The following is a 23,541-nucleotide window of genomic DNA, read 5'->3' as shown; positions in this document are numbered from 1 at the left end:
GACCTCATCCCAATTAACTATTTGTAAAGGAGGCCTGCTGTTCAAACAGCGCTAATGCTTCTGCCAAATTCCAAGCTTTGCAACACCTGGGGTTGCTGGGTTTCCAGGGTGTCAGCATTAGGGACTGCCCTCAGCAACCACACCCAGCTCAGGGTCAGTGCTAAAATGCAGATCTGGCCAGTGCCATCTGCAAGAAATACACATTCTTCCTGCATTAGACATAAGACAATTGTTCAATTAAACTAATGATTATTACAGACAAAAACATTTAAGTGCCCAAGGAAGGTTTTAAATAGCTTTGCTAAACCTACAATCTTTACACAGCCTTTAGACAGAAATCAGTGGGAGTTGGTGGAGTAAAATATGGCAAATTATGAGTGTTTTTCTTTATAAATACGCAGTTTAAATCTCAGCATGCTCAAGATGCTGCCCCATACCTCATTCCATTCTGATCACTCAAAAAAATCAAGTGAGCCTTAGCTAATAGGACACATTCACACTATAAATTGCCCTTGAAAGACATTAAAATCAGTCTCCAGGGTGGTGAATGTTTCTCCCCACCATTCTGTTCTCCTGATCTAAGTTTCTAAAGCCTTGATTCACACAGTCAATTAAATGACTACCCTTTTACCAATTCAAGATAAATTAAAAAAACAAACCCAGAAATAGCCAAAGATGGTAGTTTCAAATCACTTGGTTCCATCACCAAAGCTGCCTTGCTTTACCACTGCTTAGTATCAATCACTCTTACGTGGAGTACTGAATGTGGAGGGTACTGCTCACTATAAAAGACAAAACAAAAGGAACACTGTAAGCATTTCTTGTTGCTCTAAACAAACAAGAAATTCCACCAAAAAGGATAATTCACAGCTAACCCATGGACGTATCACATTTTGAACTGGAAATGTAGACACGATAAAAAGGATGCTTAGATGTATATGTTTTTTGATCAGTACATTCAGAAAGAGCCAGTTATTAAAGATGCTCACACAGCATTTTTTAAGCTTCTATTTTTATAGGTAATAAAGCTGATAAATATTTTTATGGATTAAAGTTTGGATTCATAAACGAACAAGAATCATGAAGCAGTATAAAGATAACAACCTGACACGATGGATACTTTCAAGGATCCTATGGATCACCTTCCTTTAGATTTCTATGAGCATGTCAGGGATGTAGTAGATACAGAACAGTGACAACACTTGCCTAGACCTGGATGAAGTTTTTCAAAAGAAGCAATGCAAGAAACGACTGCAAAAAGGGTACAAAATCTGCTCCAATTAAATTGCTGAAGACTGAAAAACTATGAGGAACTTCAGAGGGTTGCAAACACAGCAAAATAGATGACAATATAACAATCAGTGAAATTCAGCTTAGTAAATGTGTGGCAGGAAAGCAAATTTTAGTCAGCCATCATGCAGTGTTACATCAGCCATATCAAGTGCAGAAGGAGAACTCAGCATAAACAGCTCAACTGATGTTACAACACCTTCTGTTTCTAACCACTAATGATGTTAGACTGCAGAGCAGATAGGAGGGGACTAATACAAAGACTATTTATCATTAACAGGAACTCTCAGAGTGACATTAAATCTTGCCTACCAGGACACATTGAGTTGTGAAAATCATCAGCTACAAGTTGATGCCTCACTTGCTGGGGTGAAGCTCATGCACGTTCTTCTGAGGCATGTGGCATTGTGTACTGTTAAAGATCAGATTAGGCTGGATGAACCAACCTCCATTCTGATCCAGTCTAGCAAGTTGTACATGCTTATGCATTTGTTGCATTTTAGAGACAGGTATAATGTCATGGACATGGTTAATTGGGAGTGAATGTTAATTCTTACCAAATCCTTACAATGAAGAAGGGAATTTACTTGATTGGTTTTGTAGATCTTGTGCACATGAGGTTACAGATGCTAACATTGATGTAAACAATATTGCAGCTTCAGGTTCGGAGGTTAAGATCAGCATAAGCAGGATGCTGGTCTATTACAACTGTAGTTTTACAAACAATGGTACATATCAGAAGCATGATTAACGTGTGTTAAATGCATGAACACAGCTACCAACTGCACAGGACAATGGACTAGAATATATATTATAATAAAGGACAGCTTGAGCTCACATGCTTCAATGTATTGAATAAAAGGAAGCCTGAAAAATAAACCTGGTATCAAACTGACTTTGTGACTAGAATGATCAGTCAGAAGGACTTACAGGAGAGGTCAATTTTGCAGGGAAAAAACAAACCCAGTCGTTCCAGAAGAATGTCATAATGAATGCTGTTCCTGGAGTTCCAGCAAAGGTAACCTGTTCCCATTGGAAGACTCCTTTTGGAGCCAGAAACACGTAAGTCATAACTATGTGGAAAGCATACAAAGAACCACCTTTAAAACAAATCTGCAAGACAAAGTAAGTCAAAAGGTTACTGAGTTTCCCCTTTACAGTCAGATTAAAAAAAAACCAAACAATTTTTCTCAAGTGTCTGATCTGGAGGATCTTAGGGCAACACCTTTTGAGGACCCATATGGTAGAGCTACCTATCGTTGTATCTGAAAAGTTGTCCATTTGCCCCCTTCCTGACACAGCTCATACCATCATCCACAGACAGTGCTGTCCTGAAGCTAGGTAGCCAGGAAGAGAGGAAAACCTTTGTGCACAACTCCAAACACAGTTCTGCCAAGGGCACAGAAGAAATACTACTCCAAAACATTAGTGTAACTAACAGAGTGCCTGCATAGGCATGCGAGTTGCTGGCTGCATACAGCAAATAGTTGAACCAACCCAAACAACTTTTTGACAGTGCAGTTACAATTGCAATATACGGAGATGGCTGCACCGTTTTAGTACCCTCAGTAATGAAGACAGTGTTTTCAGTTTGCCTTTACCAAACGTAAGTGCTGGATCAGACATGAATGGCATTTAAACTAACAGACGAAACAAACGACAACTGAAAGGAAACCAACATATGAGAAAATCATATTCCAGAAGGAAAGGTGATTCACAAGTAGGAAACGTCAGCACTTCTGCTGAATGTTTTGACCTCTGTAGTGGCCAATTCCTGTTTCTTTCTCTCAGATTTTGGATGGAAAACCTCAGGTATCGAATTTAAGACTGCAGATTCTCACCAGGTGGAATGCCAGAACAAGCACTTGAGCACTGCATGCAGAAGTCTCCTCTGCGTATTAACCTTTTCAATGGGCTTTTTTAGCCCATTTCAGTGTAATGACAGATGTGAAGGGACAGTAAGTAGTTCTCTGTTCAGTTTACACAGTGCATCCTACGCAGCAAATATTACTTGCAGTTACCAACTTGACCAAGAGATGGTACTATGCATATACACAGTCATCACAAGGCAGCAGTGATGGGATAAATACCTGCTTGCATCTAAAGCGGTCTCTGATTTAGATGTTCATAAACATGTACACTGCAAAGGCGCATTCAAAAACACTAATCATGCAAAGGAAGTCAGAGGTTTATGCACAATCAATTGGCTTACAATTTGCATACACTTGAAGAGCACAAATCAGTCATATACTGCATTTAGCCCTTTATATAAAAACAAGTTCAAGACACATACTAAAATCACACATAATTGACACTGAAAAATGTATGCTGACAATAAACTCATAGAATTTTCTGGAAGATCTCCCCAGTGTGCTTATATTTAGTTTTTCCCAATTTCTGCAAATCTGGCGACATCCATGTTTCCTAATAAAAGTCAAAGCTGTCAAAGCTTACATAAGGCAGTGACATGCCCTTGCCACAAGGGAGGCTGATGATGCCCTGGGGCACGTTAGGCAAAGCATTGCCAGCAGGCTGAGGGAGGTGATCCTTCCCTTTTCTTCAGCACCGGTGAGGCCAGACATGCGAGTCCTGTGTCCAGTGCCAGACCCATCAGTGCAAGAGAGACATGGACATACTGGAGAGAGCCCAGCAAAGGGCCACAAAGATTGCGGAGGGGCTGCAGCACCTCACATATGGGGAAAGGCTGACAGAGCTGGGACTGTTCAGCCAGGAGAGAAGGCTTGGTGCAGACTTGTCAATGTCTATAAATTCCTGAAGGAAGGGTGAAAAGAGGAGGGAGCCAGGCTTTTTCCCAGCGGTGCCCACTGACGGGACCAGAGGCAATGGGCACAAACTGGAAGGAGGCTGGTTCCCTCTGAACATCAGGAAACACTTTTTCACTGTGCGGGTGACCGGGCGCTGGCACAGGTTGCCCAGAGCGGTTGCGGAGCCTCCACCCTTGGAGATACTCAAAAGCTGTCTGGACACGGTTCTGGGCAACCAGCTCTAGGTGGCCCTGCTTGAGCAGGGACTCAGACAAGATGCCCTCCAGAGCTCCCTTCCCACCTCAGCCATTCTGCAATTCTGTGAAAATTAATCTATACAATTAAGGGTATGTAGTAAATGACTAAAACTAAGAGAGTTTGTATTTAGCTTAAATTATGCATATAAACAAGCAACTGTAAAGTTTAATATGCGAATACTAAGAAAAAACACCAAGCTCACTGGACAATATTGTGCAGCAGCTATCTAGTATAAATCCAAATCTCATTCTGGAATGGCTACAACTACTTCAGAATGTGTCACTGCTTATGTAAGATATGGGTCCCTTTTCCTACAGTATATGTGCCTACACTTGCTATTTTATGGCCTAGTCATTCAGTATCTTCAGATTCCTCTACAATTTGTCCAAACCTGCCTCCCTCATCTTTACTACTCAGAATAACTGGGCAAGCTTTGCCATCTCGTGCCTTTTCATCAGCTTCTCAAATTATTCATGAGTATGGAAGACCATAGATTTCTGCAAAAATACTGGTGACTCACTCCACAGTGAAAATTGTTTATTTCTGCTGTCTTACCTCCAGTCTTTTGACCAATTATTCATCAATGCAGTGACCTTCCTTTTAGATCATGGCAACTTTAAGAATGTATTTAGTCCGAGTCTCCAGTGTGATATTTTTAAATAGTATGCACTATGCTACAGAAATTCTACTTTTTTTAGTTGTTGCTTTTAACAAATCTCCTCATTTTGAAGTGGTTTCACTTTTTTTAATTAGGCACAAGGGCAATGGATGTATTGACGGGGATTTTTTTACTCCTTGAAGGGTTCAGGTTCTATGTAGCTTAGGGTCAATATTCAGGAGCAACTCAACACTTAACATTTGAAGTGCATTCTGTGCATTGTGTTTAGAGCCAAGTTAAGAGTTGCATTTCCTGCTGTGGGGTCCCCAATGCACAGGTTTTTAAAGAAATTGTCGTCAGCTGTCTTTAAAGGCTTCATATCACACTGTGGAATGTAACTTTATCTGTAGGTAGGAAAAGTCACCCCTTTCTGTGGGTGTCTCTAATTTGGTCTGACAGATAAGCAACGTCTGCAAAGCAGGCCAGCAAGATAAGCTGAGAGGGAGGTGGCAACATCACATCCCACCCTGTATAAAGAAATGGAGCAAACAACTTTGCAAGTGGATAATTTTTAAAGAAAGCTGAAGGAAGGATCCATAGCCCACCAGTGCAAGCAGAAACCAAAGACTTTCACGGTACACAGAACTAGACATGAAACAAGGTAAGCAAAAATCACTTTGATTAGCCTCGAGCATTTGCTGGTTGTATGTCAGGAAAAACAACTGTCCTTGCTCCAAGACAGTGTTCACAAGGCTTGTAGAAAAGGTGAGCTTCTTACAGGGCAGGAGCCAAGGAAGTGCTCTAAAGGCTAAGGGAGTTCAATTCACATGGAGGACTGCAGAGAAAGGGACGGCAAACAAAAGTTGGTATTGCCCAAGAGGAATTTGAGAGAAGCAGTAAGAGGCAGCTAACGCAGACATGTGAGAGTTTGGAAGCAAGGGCAAGAGAGTTATCCTTAACATAGGGGATGGGGGGCAGCACGTGGAGTTAGGTAAGCCAGACCACAAAACTGAGGCAGAGAGATGACTGGTTTAGGCACTTGAGCAAGGAGAGGTTCCAGGTTCCAAGCAACCTTGCAGAAAGTGACAATTAGATCCAAAAACGTCATATGAAGGAGAGGAGAGGAGAGCCTGACCGTGTATGACTTACCAGTCTACAAGATAGCCAGAACAGACATCTTCAGAGAAGAACATATAGAAAGTCAGAGCTGGCTCTGTAAAGTTTAAACTGGTGCAGGGCTATGAACTAGCACAGCTGTAAAGGGATCTGAAAGCCAGGCCAGAATCAGTGACTGTAAGCAACACATGACAAAATTCATACGGGGAAAAAAGAAAACAAAGTTGCACAATCCAGTTGGACTTCCACAGTAAACAGAGAAGGGCCAACAGCAATGAAAGAATCAATGCAGAGGACAAGGCAAGTTAGACATAAGGAGAGAGCTGACCAAGGAAAACTGTAAAGAGTAGTAGTTGTGGCTTTAGCACAGCAGCAATGGCTTTAGATAACAGGGGAATGCTCTGTGGATTAGTATTTTTTTCTGGAACAAAGGGAGGAGCCTGAGTCAGCAAGGGGAGACAGGTGACAGGATGTGTCACGTAGGGGGCACCAGCCACAACCCACAAGTTCAAGAACCTTAGTGATGACTTGGGAGCTGAAGAGGTAAGTGAGGTCAGGATGATCCCAAAGCTGAGAAAAACCACAGTGTTACCTGCTTGTCAGCAAGAAGTCTGGAAAGATTAAGAACACCACCAAAACCAGAAGAACAGTGCAAGTATATGATCACACTACAGTTATTAAGCACCGAACTGGGTGCTTGAAATCGTGGCAATTTTCCCTTCCGGTGCTTGACAGAAGCACGTATGATGTGTATGATGCATGTGTAGGAGACAGGAGGAGAAGGAGCTCCTCTATCTCCTGCAGCTCTGGCTGTCAGATTGCCAACTAATATGGTGCAAAGAAGGAAAACTGGTGTTTGATCTGCTGTGATCCAGCATAGTTCCAGGACTATACCGCCACACTGCATTTGAACCAGCAGTAAAGTTTACACCAGTTGCTGGTCGTTGGTGCTTATCAGACATGCATAGTGCAGGAACTGCTGGAAGAACTTGCACCCACATTGCAAGTGGGGTGTAACAGCTTGTCCCCTGTGCACAATTTCAATCATGTATCCACGTGGAGAGATGCTGCTTTGAGTGCCATTGGTGCCCTTGAGTACACAGACTAAGACTTCAACTGAAGTCACAGTGCCACAACATCTGTATCATTTGAATGCTCAGGTCTGTGACATGTCCTTCCCTGGGCAGGAAGGAGCTTTTGCACAATCAGTTGGTTCACTTAATGATACTAAGGTGTAAGCAAAGGCAGCTCAATAAGCCACTTGACACAAGAACAGCCAAGCTCAGAGTGAAGGCCCTTACAGTTACTGTGCAGAGAGTCTCAAAGGCAGGGAGGGCTGACTGAGCGCAGGAGCACACCATCAGCTGTATGTGTATCTTGGGATGTGGCACAGCCCCAGACTGCGGGCAGCTCACAGCCCCAGACTCATTCTGTATCTTGTCACACTACAGGTCTGCGCATCAGAAAATGTGATTTCAAGATCACAATGAACAACAATAACCACCACACAGAAGAAATCAGCACTGAAAGGCTTATGGTGAGGCGAGGGCAGCCATTCACTATCACTGTGGTCTTCTCAGCTCCAATATTCAAATACCTGCAGCTACTGAAGAAGACCTTCCTCACAGTACAGACAGGTAACATCATCACCATACCTATCAGAGCTCTGGTCCTCCACCCACCTGAAGAACAGAGCTGGTGGCAAAAGCCATCTCTAGAGCTGGACAGAGGTGCCCACACTTAAAAGCGAGGCCAGTGAACTGTTTATCTAAAGCAGGGTTGAGTCTCCTGCTGCTGGGACTTGCAGCATCAAAGCTAGATCTCTTTCCAGAATAGAGACAGCAGCACAGTTAACCAGTGCAGGTTCACTATTCTATGATTTGAAAGTAGTCACGGGGTCTCTGCTCTCTCCTGGTTTTTGGTTTAGGAATATTCAAACTTAGCTAGCCTGTTACAGATATTATCTGTTACAGTGTTTTCTAGTGAGAGAATGACAGCAGCATTCAGCCCCAGCTGGTTCTACCATAATCCAAGCATTTGGCTGTGACTTGTTACAATACACTGAATGCCAGGAGCAGCAGGTCCGCACCATTCTGGCTGTTCCTGCTTTCTAAAAATCTATGAAATACATAGTTTCAAACATGGAGGCCTAAGTGCAGCACTAACCTTAGGAAGATTCACTAGGCATTAAGCTGCTAAAGGGTTAAGACTCTCTCACAAGAAAGGAGAGCTATGGCTCCGCATATAGACAAGGTCCCTGCAATCTGCATGGGGTGAGGATGCATGTCTGAAATAGCCACAATCAGATCTGTTTGGCTGCAGTATCACATCCTTCCAAAGCAGATGGAATCCAGACTAAGTTTGACATCTCCGTCCTGCTTAAAGACCAGAAGCAGTGGAGCGCAGCACTGGAAGAACAAGACCCATTCTTCTGGACCATCTCTGTGAACAGCCCTGTCAATGCTCCCATTGGCCAGTACACACTGCTTTTACGTGCCTCCAAGTCTTCCCATCTCCTGGGCAACTTCACTCTTCTCTTTAATCCCTGGTGCCGAGGTATGTGGCCAGAAACAGAAAGGCAGGCTGGGAACAGTCACTTCACAAAAACAGCTTCTGAGCTCTGGCATTCTGCCCCCATGGAGGCTGAGGCTGACTAACCTAGTGCTTCCTGCCAATCCTGCCCTGCTCCTCATTGCACTTTAGGAAGGAGTTAGGGGTTAATAAAAGCTCAAAGCCACCCACCTCAGCACTTCTGCCCTGTTCCTGGAGTACTCTGTCAGAGCCCTGTCCTCCTGCTAAGGGAAAAATGTTTAATAAAGTATTTCCTGTAACAAAGATTTTAAGATGAGTCAACATTATAATTCATCTGATTAAGGCCACTTTATCTTCCTTAGGAATAAAGAAGTCAACAGCCAGGAGAGTAAAGGAGCTAGCTAGTGCAATAGCCTAGATCTGGAGGAACTTTTTGCACAAGGAAACAGATGGCAATAAAATTCTTCCTTCCCATCTGATTCAGAATCTGTAGAATTTTTCAGGGCAGAATGCCAGGGACTGCCAAAGTCCCTGAACTGCAGTGGATTCTGCTAATGTAAGAGAGATGCAAGGGCATCTGAGACCAGGAATGCTTTCCTCCTGATGTTTTTTTCCTCTAATACAGATGATGAGGTGTTCTTGCCTAACGAGGCACAGCGGCAGGAGTACATTTTAAACCAAGAGGGCCTCATCTACGGGGGGACTGAAAATGCAGTCCTAGCGCAACCCTGGGACTTCAGTCAGGTAAGCAAGAGGTCCAATATGTCTGTGATCTCTTACAGCCACCAGCAGAGGAAGGGTGCATGCTTCCTCTGTGTACAGGATGCTCCGCATTTTCATGCTGTGGCTTTGATGAAATACCTTGCTCTCTGCGCTCACTGTCTTTGTCCAAGACCGTGCAGGAGAACAGGGACTTGTGTATGAAGTCCCATAACACAGTATATGCAATTTTAGCTACTTTCTCAAGCTGTCCTCTATGAAGAAATGCATTATCTATATCTGGGTTTTGTGCACCTTCCTTTCATCAACACATATAAAAGTATTTAACAGAGCTTAGTAATATGTCTTTATTTTACAGGTACAGAAAGGACAAGTAGATCTTCCCATTTGCCCAAGGCCACCTGACACAGCCAGTGATTAGAACAGGATTTTATTCTACTTTAGTGCCACCAGGTCACAAAAGTACCTCTGTACCAACCTAAAGTGCTCCAGAAAACTATCAATTGCCCTCAGTCAGGGGATGTAGTTACCATGCTAATGTACTTCCCACATTGCTTCACTAAAGCTGTAGGTCTGCCTTTGGTACATTGTGCTTCCCCCTCCAAATCTCTGCCTGGGGCTCTCCTCCACAGCCCACTTTTATAAGACTATCAGCAGAAAGGGAGAAAAAAAATCTGCATAGTTACAAACCCTTGAAAGGACTCCAGAGAACAAATGTTCATGCCAGATTTCCTGAAATGATATGTTCTTGTTTCAATTTCAGGAGGATATTGTTGACATCTGCTTCACACTGCTGGATGTAGGTGAACGCCATCAACAAGACAAGAATCGCACCCAGCGCAAGAACCCTATTTACATCTGCCGCATAGTTGCTGCCATGGTAAGGAAAGCAGACAGCCTGACCCTTGTAGAAAAGACACAAACACAGAGCAAAGGCTAGCATCTTCTCAAACCCTGCTTTTGGCAACCTGCTGACCAAAGAGGAAGCCTCCCAGAGCTGTTCCAAACAACACCTCCCGCCCATGTCCAGCCCTTCCCAATATTCCTGAAGCAGACAAGTAGTGCTGGAGGAGTTTCTTAGCAGCGGCAGTACACGTAGTGAATAAATCTCAGGGGAGACTGTTGCACCTGTTCTGCTCAGCTATCACCTTCATGCTTTGCGCAAAAAATCCTTTTGGTTTCATCTGCCTTGAAAGTAGTTTCATCAAGCAGGATGAGGTATACCTACCAAAGAGAGGCAATTCCTTAATCAATCTTTCCCTCTTCCCTGCAGATGAACTGCGATGAGTTTAGAGGAATCCTGGCAGAATGTGGGACCAGGCAATACTATGATGGGACACCCCCTTCCAAGTGGCTAGGAAGCAGTCCCATCCTCCGGCAGTGGGCTGCATCACAATGCAAGCCTGTCCGCTACGGGCAGTGCTGGGTGTTTGCTGCAGTCATGTGTTCAGGTACAGTGGTGGTTCAAAGACTTCCGTGTTGAGCAAAACCTCATTTGGTCTGCAGAACCTCTAGTATATGCCTGAATTCCTGAATTAACACAGATCCCAGTTGTTGCAGCACAATCAAACTAGTAGACTGCAACAAGGCTTTACTGTTGGTCAGATTCTACTGTCTGTGCTGTATCTCCTTCCTCCAGAGGTCAGACCACACCACTCCTCCTCCATCTGTCCCCAGGGCTATTTAACCACTTAGCCGAACGAGCTATACCTGCACATCATCCATGTCCATCAACCCACTGCCTCGGAGGCAAGGCCACAGCTGCATGTTATCAATGCTGATCAACCCTCTGCCTTCACTCCTCTACACCCAGTAACATAACCTTTAACGTTTAGTTGAGAGGCAGATCCTCAGCTTCCTCATCAATGCTCAGCATCACTAGCTTAAGAGATAAAAGAGTATCAGTTCACACCATTCACTGAACACACCTATGAGCTTATTTCCTGAGGGGGCAATGCCCCTTGCTAAGCCCAAGCAGCAGGCCCGGTGCCATTTCTAATAGACTTAGCACCACAAAAGTCTCTAGGTCTATCAGCAGAGGCACCCTTAGGGCATGATGCACAACTGATTCACAACTCTTTCTCCTGTACAGTTCTGAGGTGCCTGGGAATTCCTACCAGGGTGGTCACAGGCTTTACGTGGGCTCACAACACTAGCAGCTGCCTAAGTGTGGATGAGTATTATGATGAAGATGGGACACTGCTTACACAAGACAAAAGCACCCGGGTCTGGTAAGAAAACGTGACAGGGCCCAAGCAAGAATTTGAGACAATACCTAGATCTAGGAAGTGGTAAAGGGGGGAAATGAAAGAGGTAAACAGCTGCAGGGAGGTGGATAGGAGACAGCTCAGCAGAGATCCTGTATGCATGACCTGTTCTTGAGAAATTGTCACAACCCAAACTGAAGGGTGCCCTATTCCTAGGGCCCATAAAGGAAGAATGATAGCCCAGTCCAGCTGGAGAAACTCCACTTGTGTCAAAAAACATGGTCTCTACTCTCCTCAACATGCATTGAGCCCTTTCAAAGGAGCATCAATTGGCTGTGGTTTGGCTAAAGCTTTACTGTACCTCAGGGCTCCATCCCTTAGCATAAGCGCGTGATGTTGTCTTTTGCAGGACCTTTCACGTTTGGAACGAATGCTGGATGGCTCGAGCAGACTTGCTACCAAAGTACAGTGGGTGGCAGGCACTGGATGCCACCTGCCAGGAAAAAAACAGAAGTAAAATATCAAAGATGGGCTTGGCCAGTGGGGGGTGGGGGTGGGAGAGTGGGGGGTGTATGTGGAGTAGAGCAGGGAGCAAATATTTCAATATTTCTCCCTTTCCCAACTTCCAGCAGAAGGATAGAAAAAGACAAGGACTCACCCTGTTGACTTTAAGCACTAAACCATCATTCATCTGTTTGGTTTGTGCAGCTTGTGTAGCTCTAGGAGCTCTATCACAGCACTGCTTCCTAATGTCCTCCTGAACTATACACTTCACCACTCCCAGTATATGTCTGAACTAGGCATGGGTCTAGTTGATAAAACATCTGAATCTTAACTGAGCAACATGGTCTCTTCAGGTCTGTCCTTCTGTGGGCCAGCCCCTGTTCAAGCCATCAAGGAAGGGGACATAGAAGTGGATTATGATGTCTGCTACTTCTTTGCTGCCATCAATGCCAAGTGCCAGGTCTGGATACAAACAGCAGATGGCCTCAAGCCAGTTCTCGGTAGCACAAAATACACTGGCAACAACATCAGCACCAAGAGTGTGGGCAGTGAACGCTGTGAGGATATCACACACAACTACAAGTACCCTGAAGGTATGGGATAGGCAAGTAGCTGAGCACAGTCTCTGCCAGTGTTGTAAGTGAGGTGTAAAGGACTAGAGCAGAGCCATACCAGAGCATTAGGGTCATCCACTACTCACTACTTCCCCTTCCTGAATGGCACAAGAACACCCTACTCTTGCTTATCTACAGAGTCAAAGCACAGGTCATGCCCTATATTTGATCCTGCTTAATTACATCAACCAGATCTCTAGAAGACCAGGCCTTTCTTCAGCTGGCACTTTCCTGTCTGGAAACCCTTCTTTCCTGATTTCTGTTACTTGTACACTCTCTACATTTACCTCTCATTACTCTTGTAATATATATAGATATATTTCAGACTCCAGCTTCCGGGACTGTTGTGCTCCCAGAAATTACCTAAATCCCTTCCTCAAAAAGCAGCTCCCCCTTCAGAATCTGTTACTGAATGCTGTTTCCCTGATCCAACCCTACCATCTTATCTTAGCCTATGGTGTGTTGTCTCCTTGGCTGCAGTCCCTCACAAGAGAAGATCGTACTGTGCCCTACCTACAGCTATAGTTTGAGGCAACTGCCTCTTCTACTCTGGCAGATGTTACCACCAAGGTGCTTTAAAAACTATGACAAATCTTTCCAAGTAGAATTTTTCAGGTACATCAAATGAATGTCCTGTCAGCTAAAATTCTCAAACTGTTCCAAGCAGAAGCACAACAGGATCTCTCTCTATGCTCTTAGAAACAGTTATCTACAGTACTACCAGGATAATTCAACGCCATCCTTCTGCATTTACTCCTTCACACTAGCAAACAGGAAAGAGTATTACAAATATATGCTCCTTTTTTTTGTGACAGGTTCTCTTCAGGAACGAAAAGTACTACACAAAGCCTACAGAAAGACAAAGGAACTTGAGACAACCAGCAGCAAAACAGAGTTTAGCACCATCCCTACTGCCCTTGAAAAGCCAATTAACCTTTTCATGCACCTCCAGTCAAAGAGTCCTCTGCTACTGGGACAAGATATTCCACTTTCTATTGAAGTGTTTAACCACAGCGGTGGAGAAAAGGCTATTCACCTGGTAGTTGGGGCCCAGTCTCTGCATTATGATGGTGTGCCCACTACCCAACTTTGGAAGGAAGAGTTTCATTTTATCCTCAAAAGCAATGAAGGTAAGGACTCTGCTGGGTGTGTGGCTAGGAAGTTGCATCTCGTCCTCTCACTTCAGGAAAAACATACTTAGCCATAAGTTTATGAAGGGTTGGCTGAAGAGCTGATTGTAGGTGATTGAAACAAAACACTTCTGCAATATCACCTTAAGAGATTCTGAATCTGCAAACTCAGCTAGGATCACTTAAGTCTTTAAATGCTGCAGCTTTTAGTACAACGTTAGGCACTAAATACTCCTAGATGCCGTGCAGGCTAAGACTAGACTGTACTTACCTGCATTGTCATCTGTATTTCACCACTCTGTATTCCAGCTAACAACCTGCAGGTCTTTGTGCCTTATTCACGGTACAGAAAAGGGTCAGGAGAAAGTCATCTGCTTAGGCTGACTGCCATGCTGAGAGAAGAGGACTCCATCTACATACACTTCGCACAGGAAGAGATCAGCATTTGTGAACCCCTTCTCACTATTGAGGTTAGATCAGTCTATCATTCGTTACTGCAGTAGAGAGAAAAAGCTTTTGTAATCACAAACAGCAAAAAAAATGCGCTGGGTTGAGTGGCTCTCCTCATGCTGTCTTCTTTCAAAGCACTAAGACATCAGTTTGGGAAAGGTGAGTTGCGCCACACTCTTGTATACAGTATTCCCACTTCTATCTTGCCTGTGTGTGAGCATAAGGAAATCCTGATGGCTCCTAACTCACCAGTCACGAAGTCAGATGCTGCAGAAGGAAACTACAGCAGAAGACTGTAGTTGAGAGAAAGTAAGCTGGATTTTGCCTCTTCTGGCAACTGGCAGCTCAGGTTCAGACCTCTGGCACCAAAAAAACATTTATGTCCCTTTAATCATAGAAGAATCTCTTTCCTTATCTCAGTTTCAGCTCATTTCCTTCTTTCAACAGTTTCCAGAAAACATGGTACAATATCAGCCAAGCACAGCAAAGATCAGCCTCTGGAACCCCCTCACCGAACCCCTGGAGAAATGTACGATAGTGGTTGCAGGGCGAGGGCTCATTTACAGACAAAGAGAGTACAGGTAAGTGCAAATCTAGGAACAGTAAATGGAAAAGAGAGACACAATACAAGCTAAAGAAACCCTTACACAGGAAAAGCTGTCCCCCAAAATAAGCAGGCAACAACGTGGCAGGAAGAGACTGCTACAGCATGACAGCCCCAGGCATCCCGTCCTTTATTAGGTAACACAGAAGATTTTCACACTGAAATGGAAAAAAAGCCAGATGAAAGAACTTTCAACAGAAGCGTAATATGTAAGTTGAAGCTAGTATAACATTTGTGAAAGCTTCAACCCCAAAGGCCTAGACAGCAAAAGGAAAGCCCCTTGCCAACAAAAAGGGTAACAAAAAAAGTACCACAAGATTTAAGCAGAAATACACATTAAATAAGACAACAGTTACAGGTCAGCAAAATGAGCTATGTAATTTGGAAAATATTTGCTGTTGAGAAATCAATTGCTTTTTGGCTAGCCACTTCAACACCCATAAGTGGAGTAAAACTATACTGTTTGTGACACATCTTTCCACCCATTAACCACTGTCAGCAACAAAGACAGTCCCTGGGCACGATTTTAAGAGTATCTTCTGCTTCTCTGCTGAAGAACCAGGCAAACCTGACATAGCCAAAAGTCCTCCAATAATGCACACCCTCCTTCACAGGAAAAAAAACCCCACATTTCTCTCAAGCAGCTGTGTTAGGACAAAGTAACCTTAAATGGGGACTTCAACTCTCCTGTCCTACCTCCCTCCCAAACTACTGTCAGATCACAACTCCGTTGTGGTAGCTTATACAACTGCTAGCTGTCTTCTATTTTTTTCCCTTTCCTTTTTTGGCACCACACTCCTGTTTAGCAAATGCACTTCCTGGGCCCTGGGAACTACAAATACCAACAGATGCGCTTCCTGTATAATCCCTTCTTGCCTTTCAGGTTGGGCTCTGTTCAACCTAAAAGCAGTCAAGAGCTACAAATCCCATTCACCCCCATTCAAGCAGGGCCCAGAAGACTCACTGCACATCTTACCTGCCTTCAACTCCAGAACATGAAGAGCTACAAAACTATCAACATCGCAGCTGCCTGATGCCCAACATGGAACAGGTCCTGCTGTCCTGTTTACAAAAAAGTGGTCACAATCTGTGCCCTGATCTTAGGCAAGCATTGATGTTAACAGTTTCATTAAAGTAATATTTAAAGCCATGTCTGAATAGTAATTTGTACAAACTCAACTCTCCCATCTGCCACTATGCCCACTCTCCACTTTTGTACATTGAACTTCACTGTGACAAAGATGGCCTAAATCTTCAAGATGCTGCATTTCTCACCAGACATATGTGCTGAACCCTGCGCTGCTCAGTCATTTTTCCCCACCTGTGGCAAAAAAAAGATATCCCAGAACTTTAAAGTCATGATGTATCTCAAAAAAAGCATCTCACAAAGTATCTCAAAAAAATATGGAGTGAACGAGTGGCTGTGTGGGGCTTAGTCACCAGCAAGGGTCAAACCACAGCACATGTCACATTTCCCTGGAGATATACTCTTATACCCCTACAGATCCTTGACATCGGTAAAGTAGTAAATAATAGTTTCTACTGCTTTCTGAGGAAACAGGAAAGAGAAAGGTACTTCACTCTTCTCTAAGGTTAAACAGGAAATAGCAGCCATGCTGCATATTCTTTAAAGCTTCATCAGGCTGCTTGCAAAAGAAGCAAGGCCCTTTCCTTCCCTACATATCCATTGCCACCTGAAAACAGATAAAACCATTCATGCAAATCTAGCAATATTTTATTGTTCTTTGAACCCCGTAGTAGTTGTAATGTGTGAACCATGGGGCCCATTCACAGCATTAAGATGCAGCACTGCACCATCCCAGCAATCCAAGCAAAATGACACCTTTTGCAATGGCAAAGGGAAACTTCCTGGGAAACTTTCACCAAGTAGCAGTAAAGTTCTCTCCTAAAAATACTGTTCTCATCATTCTCTCAGTAGCTGGAGAACAGCGAGATTCACTGGAAAAGCATATACCAGAGCCAGCCGCAGCAACACATGTAGACACGGAAGAGCTAAAGTTGACCCTGTGTGAAGTTCTTGATTTTGTTCATGTTGTGATCTACTGCACCAGTCAGAAACTGCACCCAGCCTTCCTCTGATGGTGGACATACATGGCTTGTCCTGCAAGAGTGGAGGGAATTTATTAGGAAAGCCTCCTAGGGGGTCTGGATGCATAGATATAAGACAACACATAGGTATTGTGAAGTACTGAACTACCATTAAAACAGGACTGCTACAGCCCCAGAGCGCTTTGAGCAAGGCAGAACTCACATCCATGTCTCTAGTCCCAAACCTTAACACGTGTCTGTCTTCAGTGGGAATCACTTTCATCCCTACCATCCTTTTCTTATTCCCATCCATTTGTGACTGGATAACATCTTAATGATTCCAAAATGCCAGCATTTACTCTCCAGAAATGAGTCATCTTTGACAGAAGGCAGAAAGATATCAGCCTGCATAGCAGGGAACGCACGCTAATAAAACTGTAACTCATACTCACTTTGTAATCTCTAAGACTTTCTTTAATACAGAGGCCAATTTAGCAGCCTAGAAAGAAACAAAAGGGAAATAAAGTAAGCCAAGCATGGAAAAAACAGGGCTCAGCAGTACTGTAAAAGAAAGGGAAGCGCAGGAATGCCCAACACAGCCAAGAATCAGTAAAACTGCCACAGACCCTGATGCAGAAGGAAGCTATCTATCACTGCCATGCTGGCTGGGAGTGTCTCCCACCCTACTGCTGGCTGGGACAAGTGAAAATAATGGAAGGGTTGTTTTTTTAAAGCGTACATTAAAATGCTTTTTCCTTTAAAAAGATAAGCCTATTAGAAATTGGTAACTGGTATTGAGGCCTGAACTTACAAGTGACTGACTGTAATGTAATTTGATATTAAGCAATACTCTCCTTTTTACCCCCCAAAATCAGCCACCAGCCAAAGGCATGAAACCGGAATTAAGAATAAAAAATCTCAGATACAAGAAGACAGGTACTTGATTTATGATGCACGGAACCCCTGGAAGTCATCTAGTACAACCTCCTGCTCAAAGCAAGGCCTACCTCAATGGTCAGTCTGATTGCTCAGAGCCTTACCCAGCCAACTTTTGAGTATGGCCAAAGACAGAGATTCCACTGTTTCTCTGAGCAGCTTATTTCAGGGCTTAACCACACTGTGAGAATTTTTATTATGTATTTTTAATTTAGATAACTTCATTTGAGCAAGTCTACATTACTCAAGGAAGAAAGTAGACATATAGTACACCAGCAGCCTTATACCTCACTTTTCTGAGGTACTGTCATTGAACACCTCTACGGATGATATTTCAGAGCCAACTCTGAACTCAAGTAGCCATGCTCTTCCCTGAAGAAGTAAAGATGAGGAACGCATTTCCACCTGAAGGAAGATAAGTGTGCAAGAACCAAAGGGAATCCTTCATCCCTAAGAACTCGTTACTGAGGCAGTCACTAACGCCCACCTCTCCCTGACAAGTCATATAATCACTCCAAGACTATTTCTTCCCTTCCTCTCTAGCCAAGGGAGTAGACCTACATGCAGGCTGCAGATACTTACATTGAGTCGCACAGCCAAGTGGTTCATAGGTGGATACATGCTCAGTGCCAGTTCGTCAACACTAGAACAGGAAAGAGGGGCTCAATGGAAGAAAGGTCCTGATAGCATCACTCATGGATCCTGGTCAAAGCCTACACCCACCCTAAATGTAAGTCAGGAACAGCAGTGCATGACAAGGAGATGTCGTCGGTCACACCCATAAAATGCTTCTCACCGCTTTCTCAGACATCTGTATACCACTCTCACCTTAAGAGACACAGCTGCAGCTCCACCCCTCTCCTAACGTGCACAGCTGTCAACAGCCTATGTCATAATAGTCTTCCCACCACACCTGCTTCCACCACCTGCTCACAGCTTCAATACCATAAAGGTTTTCCTAATCTGTTCTCTAGACCTCAAAGACAGGGATTGCACTGGACAAAAAGGCGGCACAGGGAGAGACCTGCTTACCTTGGACTGATGTCATTAGCAATGTCTGCAAGATCATCCAGCTGAGCAATGTGCTCTGGAGAATCAGCTTTGCCATGAGCTTTCACTACACCCAAGACCTTCTTCAGGCAAGCTTTAGAAGCCTTCATTAAACCCATGCAGGAGCTAAGCAGCTTCCGGTCAGCTTCTGACCAATATGTATCTCTGTTGCCCCGAAAGCCCAGCTCTTCATCTTCCATAATGTCACTGTAGGGGTCTTGCCCTTCCACCAGAGCCTGAGAACACAGACGCACTGAAAACCCAGAGCCTAACATCAAATCCAGCAAGACCCAGGAGAAAGGGAAAACATATTCTAGAAACCATACAAACAATTAATAGAGGAACCTCTCTCCAACCAGCATCTCAGTTGCCAGATTCTGTTAATTCTGGCAGGACTGAATTAAGAAAAACTAATCCCCCACTCCAATTCAACAGAGCAAACAGCAAGAGCCTAGCAAATACTGCCATTCTTACACCAACCTAAACCTTCCCACTCTCCCACTCCCCTCTGCCCACCACAATCCAGGCCATGACTTTAACAGAAACCTTACATAATGTAGACCAGACTTGAGTTTAAAAACTCATTAAGACCTGGGCATAATACAATAGCGTAATTCATATCAGAACAAATCTAAATCAAAGCCTGTATATAAAACAATCCTTGTGTTCCATCAACTCAACCATCACTGCAGGCTCCTCAAAGTCTTAGGGGCTTCCTTACATGTTCCATCTCCTCCAGAGCATCTTTGACCACACCTAGACATGCAGCCAGAGCTGACACAACTGCTGCCTGGTTATCTGCAAAAGCAAAAAGGATGAAAATTGTGGCACTGCACTGATTCAAATCACCTTGCAACAACATTCACCTAGGCTTGTGATCATCAGATCTTGAGATTATAGAAACAAACTTTCTGCAGAACTCAGAGCTGCATTGTTGCCATGCAAAGAATCTGACTTGGCTTCCAAGCTTATACGTTTCAAAAACAGTCAGGTTTTGCAGAATGTGTGAGCCTTCAGTATACTAAGTACAATGCCCCTTGCAAGGGCTGTTGATACTCGAAGACAACACTTCCTAGTTCTGTTGTTCTGCATATACAATACTCACCTCGTGGCAGGTTGGACACTTGCTCACATGCCTCCCATACACCACCAGTTGATATAAGCTGTTCCTGAGACAAGCTGAAACAAAACAAAGCCCCCCCCAAAGCTAGACTCAACACCACTCTACTAGACTGTAGTTTTATTTTCTGCACCAAAGATGATGCACACTAGTAGAAGCTCTGCTGCAAAGATGTCACTAACCAACTTGTCACTAGTATCTCATGTCTGTGTAAAGCAAGAAGTGCTTGCTCCTACTGAGTTTAATTATCTCTTGGAACAAGAAGCAAGAGCCTCTTACAAAGGCCTCTCAGGATGCTTAGGTGTACTGCTTATCTTTCAGGATCTATGCAAATCAGAAGTCTGTATTAGAGACTGCTAACCTCTGCCTAAGGGCAGTGACATTTAATCCATAAAGAGAGGAAGAGGTCCACAGCAGTCCAGGAACTCCAAGGGCAAAAACTGCCAAACAGTGTAAATGCTATCCAGCACCTTCATGGGAATCCTGCTCCCAGCATCCTTCCTTGCCACAGACAGGATGAAAAATCTATTCTCCACATAGGCAAATGTACTTCACTCAGTCACTGGGACAAGAGGGTACTGTAGAGAGGCCTTGAGCATATTCCACTCCTCTCCTAGGAGTTTAGTTGGCTCAGTTGAAGAGTTTAGTACGAGATCATCTCCTTTGATGACAGGAGGTATTGTGAAAAAAGCTAGAAGCGAGGGCTAGCCTTTCCTTACCCTAGGAGATGCTTCTACCCTGGGATTCTGCCACTGGGCCCTGTTTGTGCTACATCACAGCTGTGTAACAGTACTGTCTGACCCCAGTCTCACACATCCTTGATTCTGACATGGATCCTGACCCCCTGATTTGACCTTCCTGCCTGGACCTCAGACCCAACATGGACATGCTGGGCAATGACAGGATGGTGTCTGATGCTGGTTACTCTCTCTGAACCTGACCCTGATCCTGACTTGCTGGCCTGTCTTTACAGCTTGACCTCATCACTATGGGCTTGTCTGATGATCTGGACTCTCAACTGAGCCTCACTACCCTCACAAGCACTGCTCTGCTCACTCAGATACTAGGGGTCAGGGCCTTTGTTGATAAGGCCACTGTCTTTTCCTGCCTCATAACAATGCTCTGTTTCTGCCTCCCCCTCTTCCCTTACGAAGTAATCTGCAATTGCTGCTTCCTAAGAAGTGTAATTGTAACTTTTTGTTCCCTTTTTTTTTTGTCTTCAAAATTCCTACCTCTCCAATGGAGCACTGAGAATTGTTTCTGTGAGTTGGATCATTCCTTCCACTACTTCAGTGGTAGCATCTCGTACCATCTTCCGAAGAGTAGTACCTGGTTAAGATTGAGAAAGAGCAAAAAAGTTGCCACAAAGTCAGCACCGACAGAAAGCAACTGCAGACAAGGAACACGTGGACTCCTCCATTTGCATGGATACACTATATTAATGAAGTTACAAGTATTTTGAAGGAAATAACATGTTTCCCAGTTCCAAAAGGACTTTGGACAAGGATTTCAATGCTTCATAAATATGAATGCTCAATCAACCACGCAACTTCCTACCTTATCACTCTCTCACAGATGGAAATCTGCAGGACTAGACAGACAAGTGGTTCACTCGCAAACGTGTTTCAAGTCTACAGAACAGCTGATAATGGGACTACCTGGTCATGACACTACGATTACTTGCCTTCCTGCAGATGCCAGATCTCTTATTAGGCTCTAAAGTGCCATGTTTCTTTATATAGTGGTGAAAGAATGACCATGCTATATAGTTGTGACTGCCCTGCTGTCACTCTCTCACCTTGGCCCTTGGGGAGCCAGTAGTACACTGTGGCCACTGCAAGAATGGCATTTTGGACATCTTCACTCAGCTTCCGGCAATCCTGAAAATGGAGAGACAAAAGGACTAAACATGAGTAGTGCATGGCTGTACTGCATTTAGAAAGTTTCACAAGCAATCACTTAGGTTCAGATCGCTTTGAGAAAAGGAAAGCATAGTAATGGCCATCTTGCCTGAGAAGGAAATACAGCACAAGAAGATACAGTAAGCAAGCCGTGTACATCATAAGCTGCCTCATAATTTGGTAACAAAACATGCCCTGGTGTTGTGGACATGCATCACAGTGGAAGAAGTAGCTTAAATCATTAGTCTGAACTGGAGGTCTTTCTTTTGCTCCTCCAAACACAGGTACGATAAACCTCACTCAATTACCAGCAAAAATATTGCATACTCTTTGTTAGATTTAAGGTCTGTATTGTCCAATATCCTGTCTCTACCAGCAACCAGCTGTAGATATTAAAGAAAAGTATGTAAGTATACTTCTGTTTGGTATGTCTCCCTGTTACAGAAATTAGTTCTCTGGGAAATTCTGGAATTGGATTAATACGCTCCACAGTGCACAGCCCACACCAACGTTCCTTGTTTGCGCTGAACTAAATGACTTTGTTTTAGTCCAGTGAACTAAGAGACACCTGACACTTGTCACACACTGCAATTTCAGGGACTGGGAAGGGACTTTCACTCACCTCTGCAGAAGTCGGTGGAGGCCTTGAGAATGCTAGACTCAGCTTTGTAGCCTCCTGTGATGTTACTTTGAATGTCTGACCTAAAAGCGATTCAACGGGAGCAAAAGAATAGAAAGTAATGGGTAAAAAACAAAAGAACAGAACAGCTAGATGAGCAACATCTGCGATGCTGCTGTGCCCTACTGCTTGATTACCATTTCTTCCTCCCAAGCGATAAAGACATAAGGTAAATCTCACTACAGAGTAAGAAAACTTCCACAGAGCATCTGTGCCATGCATGTTGCATGTGTCTATGTATTTTTTTCTGCTTTTTTTTTAACTTAGTGATACTTACAACCGTGTTTTGTGTCCTGGTCCACGACACCTTCACCAGGATGTGCTGTGAGGCTTTAGCAGAGGCCAAAGGCTTTGAAACCCCAGCTATGACAACTCTCCGTTACCGGCCGCTGCGTTGTCAACGCCCACGCCCCGGGCCGGAGGGCAAGCGCCAAAGCCCTGGCCGGAGCGCTGCCGGGCGTTTCGCTCCCAAGTCGGAGCCCGGTCACGCACCGGCACAGCGGACACCCGCCTACAGGCCTAGCGGCTGCTCTGGCTCCTCTGGTTCGCCCCGCCGCCCCCGCCCGGCCCCCGCAGCACGGCCCCGCGCCGCCGCCCCCGCCCGGCCTCCCCAGCACGGCCCCGCGCCGCCGCCCCCGCCCGGCCTCCCCAGCACGGCCCCGCGCCGCCGCCCCCGCCCGGCCCCCCACCCCTACCTAGGGCGTCCCAGAAGCGCGGCAGCTCGAACGTCTCGCGGCCCTCGCTCGGCTCGCCCTCTGTAAAGGCAGAGAGAGGCCTCAGCCAGCGGGGAGGTGGCCCGGCCCGGCCCCGCCCCCGCCCGGCCCCGGTCCGCACCTCGGACCCGCGCTAACACGGCCCGCAGCGCGCCGCAGAGGTCCCGCAGCGGCTCCCGCACCTCCATGGCGGCTGGAGCTGCCACCGCCGCGCACCGCCCGACCGCGCGTCACATCCGCTTCCGGGTAACGGTCGGAGCGGCGCAGCCCCGCCTCCCGGCAGCAGCCCCGCCTCCCCACCCGCC

At 44.9% G+C, this 23,541-nt stretch overlaps 2 protein-coding genes and 1 long non-coding RNA gene across 9 annotated transcripts in view; 1 reads left to right on the top strand and 2 right to left on the bottom strand.

Moving 5' to 3' along the window:
* LOC308070354 overlaps positions 1 to 11,980 on the bottom strand; it is an 87,011-nt gene extending 75,031 nt beyond the window's left edge. The window contains exons 1-3 of one of the 2 annotated variants that reach the window (XR_013930709.1): positions 11,848 to 11,980; positions 2,221 to 2,403; positions 660 to 782 (exon numbers count right to left, since the gene is read on the bottom strand). This is a non-coding gene — a long non-coding RNA (uncharacterized lncRNA). Of the gene's footprint in view, positions 1 to 659; positions 2,404 to 11,847 lie in introns of both variants that reach the window. The other variant, XR_013930708.1, reaches the window with a different exon arrangement.
* Positions 4,216 to 15,938, top strand: EPB42 (erythrocyte membrane protein band 4.2). Of its 4 annotated transcripts, none has more exons than XM_080404105.1 (13): positions 4,216 to 5,572; positions 7,479 to 7,664; positions 8,413 to 8,583; positions 9,185 to 9,303; positions 10,043 to 10,159; positions 10,553 to 10,730; positions 11,372 to 11,510; positions 11,896 to 11,999; positions 12,344 to 12,583; positions 13,420 to 13,734; positions 14,044 to 14,204; positions 14,632 to 14,765; positions 15,672 to 15,938. In XM_080404105.1, the coding sequence occupies exons 1-13, from the start codon at positions 5,563 to 5,565 to the stop codon at positions 15,820 to 15,822; spliced, it is 2,025 nt and encodes a 674-aa protein (XP_080260231.1). In that variant the 5' UTR covers positions 4,216 to 5,562; the 3' UTR covers positions 15,823 to 15,938. The 4 variants fall into 4 exon arrangements, with proteins under 4 accessions (XP_080260231.1, XP_080260229.1, XP_080260228.1 ...); XM_080404103.1 differs by having other exon boundaries at positions 8,368 to 8,583; XM_080404102.1 differs by having other exon boundaries at positions 5,324 to 5,572; positions 8,350 to 8,583.
* Positions 15,939 to 16,505: 567 nt separating this feature from the next.
* Positions 16,506 to 23,498, bottom strand: CCNDBP1 (cyclin D1 binding protein 1). 3 transcript variants are annotated; one of them, XM_080404111.1, is made up of 12 exons: positions 23,358 to 23,498; positions 23,219 to 23,278; positions 22,467 to 22,546; positions 21,742 to 21,823; positions 21,176 to 21,272; positions 19,929 to 20,002; positions 19,545 to 19,621; positions 18,806 to 19,059; positions 18,356 to 18,416; positions 18,061 to 18,178; positions 17,290 to 17,336; positions 16,848 to 16,910 (listed from the first exon to the last, which is right to left on the bottom strand). In XM_080404111.1, the coding sequence occupies exons 1-10, from the start codon at positions 23,422 to 23,424 to the stop codon at positions 18,062 to 18,064; spliced, it is 969 nt and encodes a 322-aa protein (XP_080260237.1). In that variant the 5' UTR covers positions 23,425 to 23,498; the 3' UTR covers positions 16,848 to 16,910; positions 17,290 to 17,336; position 18,061. The 3 variants fall into 3 exon arrangements, with proteins under 3 accessions (XP_080260236.1, XP_080260235.1, XP_080260237.1); XM_080404110.1 differs by lacking the exon at positions 18,061 to 18,178 and having other exon boundaries at positions 16,506 to 16,910; positions 23,358 to 23,495; XM_080404109.1 differs by lacking the exons at positions 17,290 to 17,336; positions 18,061 to 18,178 and having other exon boundaries at positions 16,506 to 16,910; positions 23,358 to 23,495.
* Between the last annotated feature and the right edge of the window lie 43 nt (positions 23,499 to 23,541).

This window comes from Falco punctatus (assembly GCF_963210335.1).
Source record: "Falco punctatus genome assembly, chromosome: 10".
Classification (NCBI taxonomy): Eukaryota; Metazoa; Chordata; class Aves; order Falconiformes; family Falconidae; genus Falco; species Falco punctatus.
The sequence above is the reverse complement of the archived record's forward strand: the minus strand, read 5'-3'. Positions and strand labels throughout refer to the sequence as shown.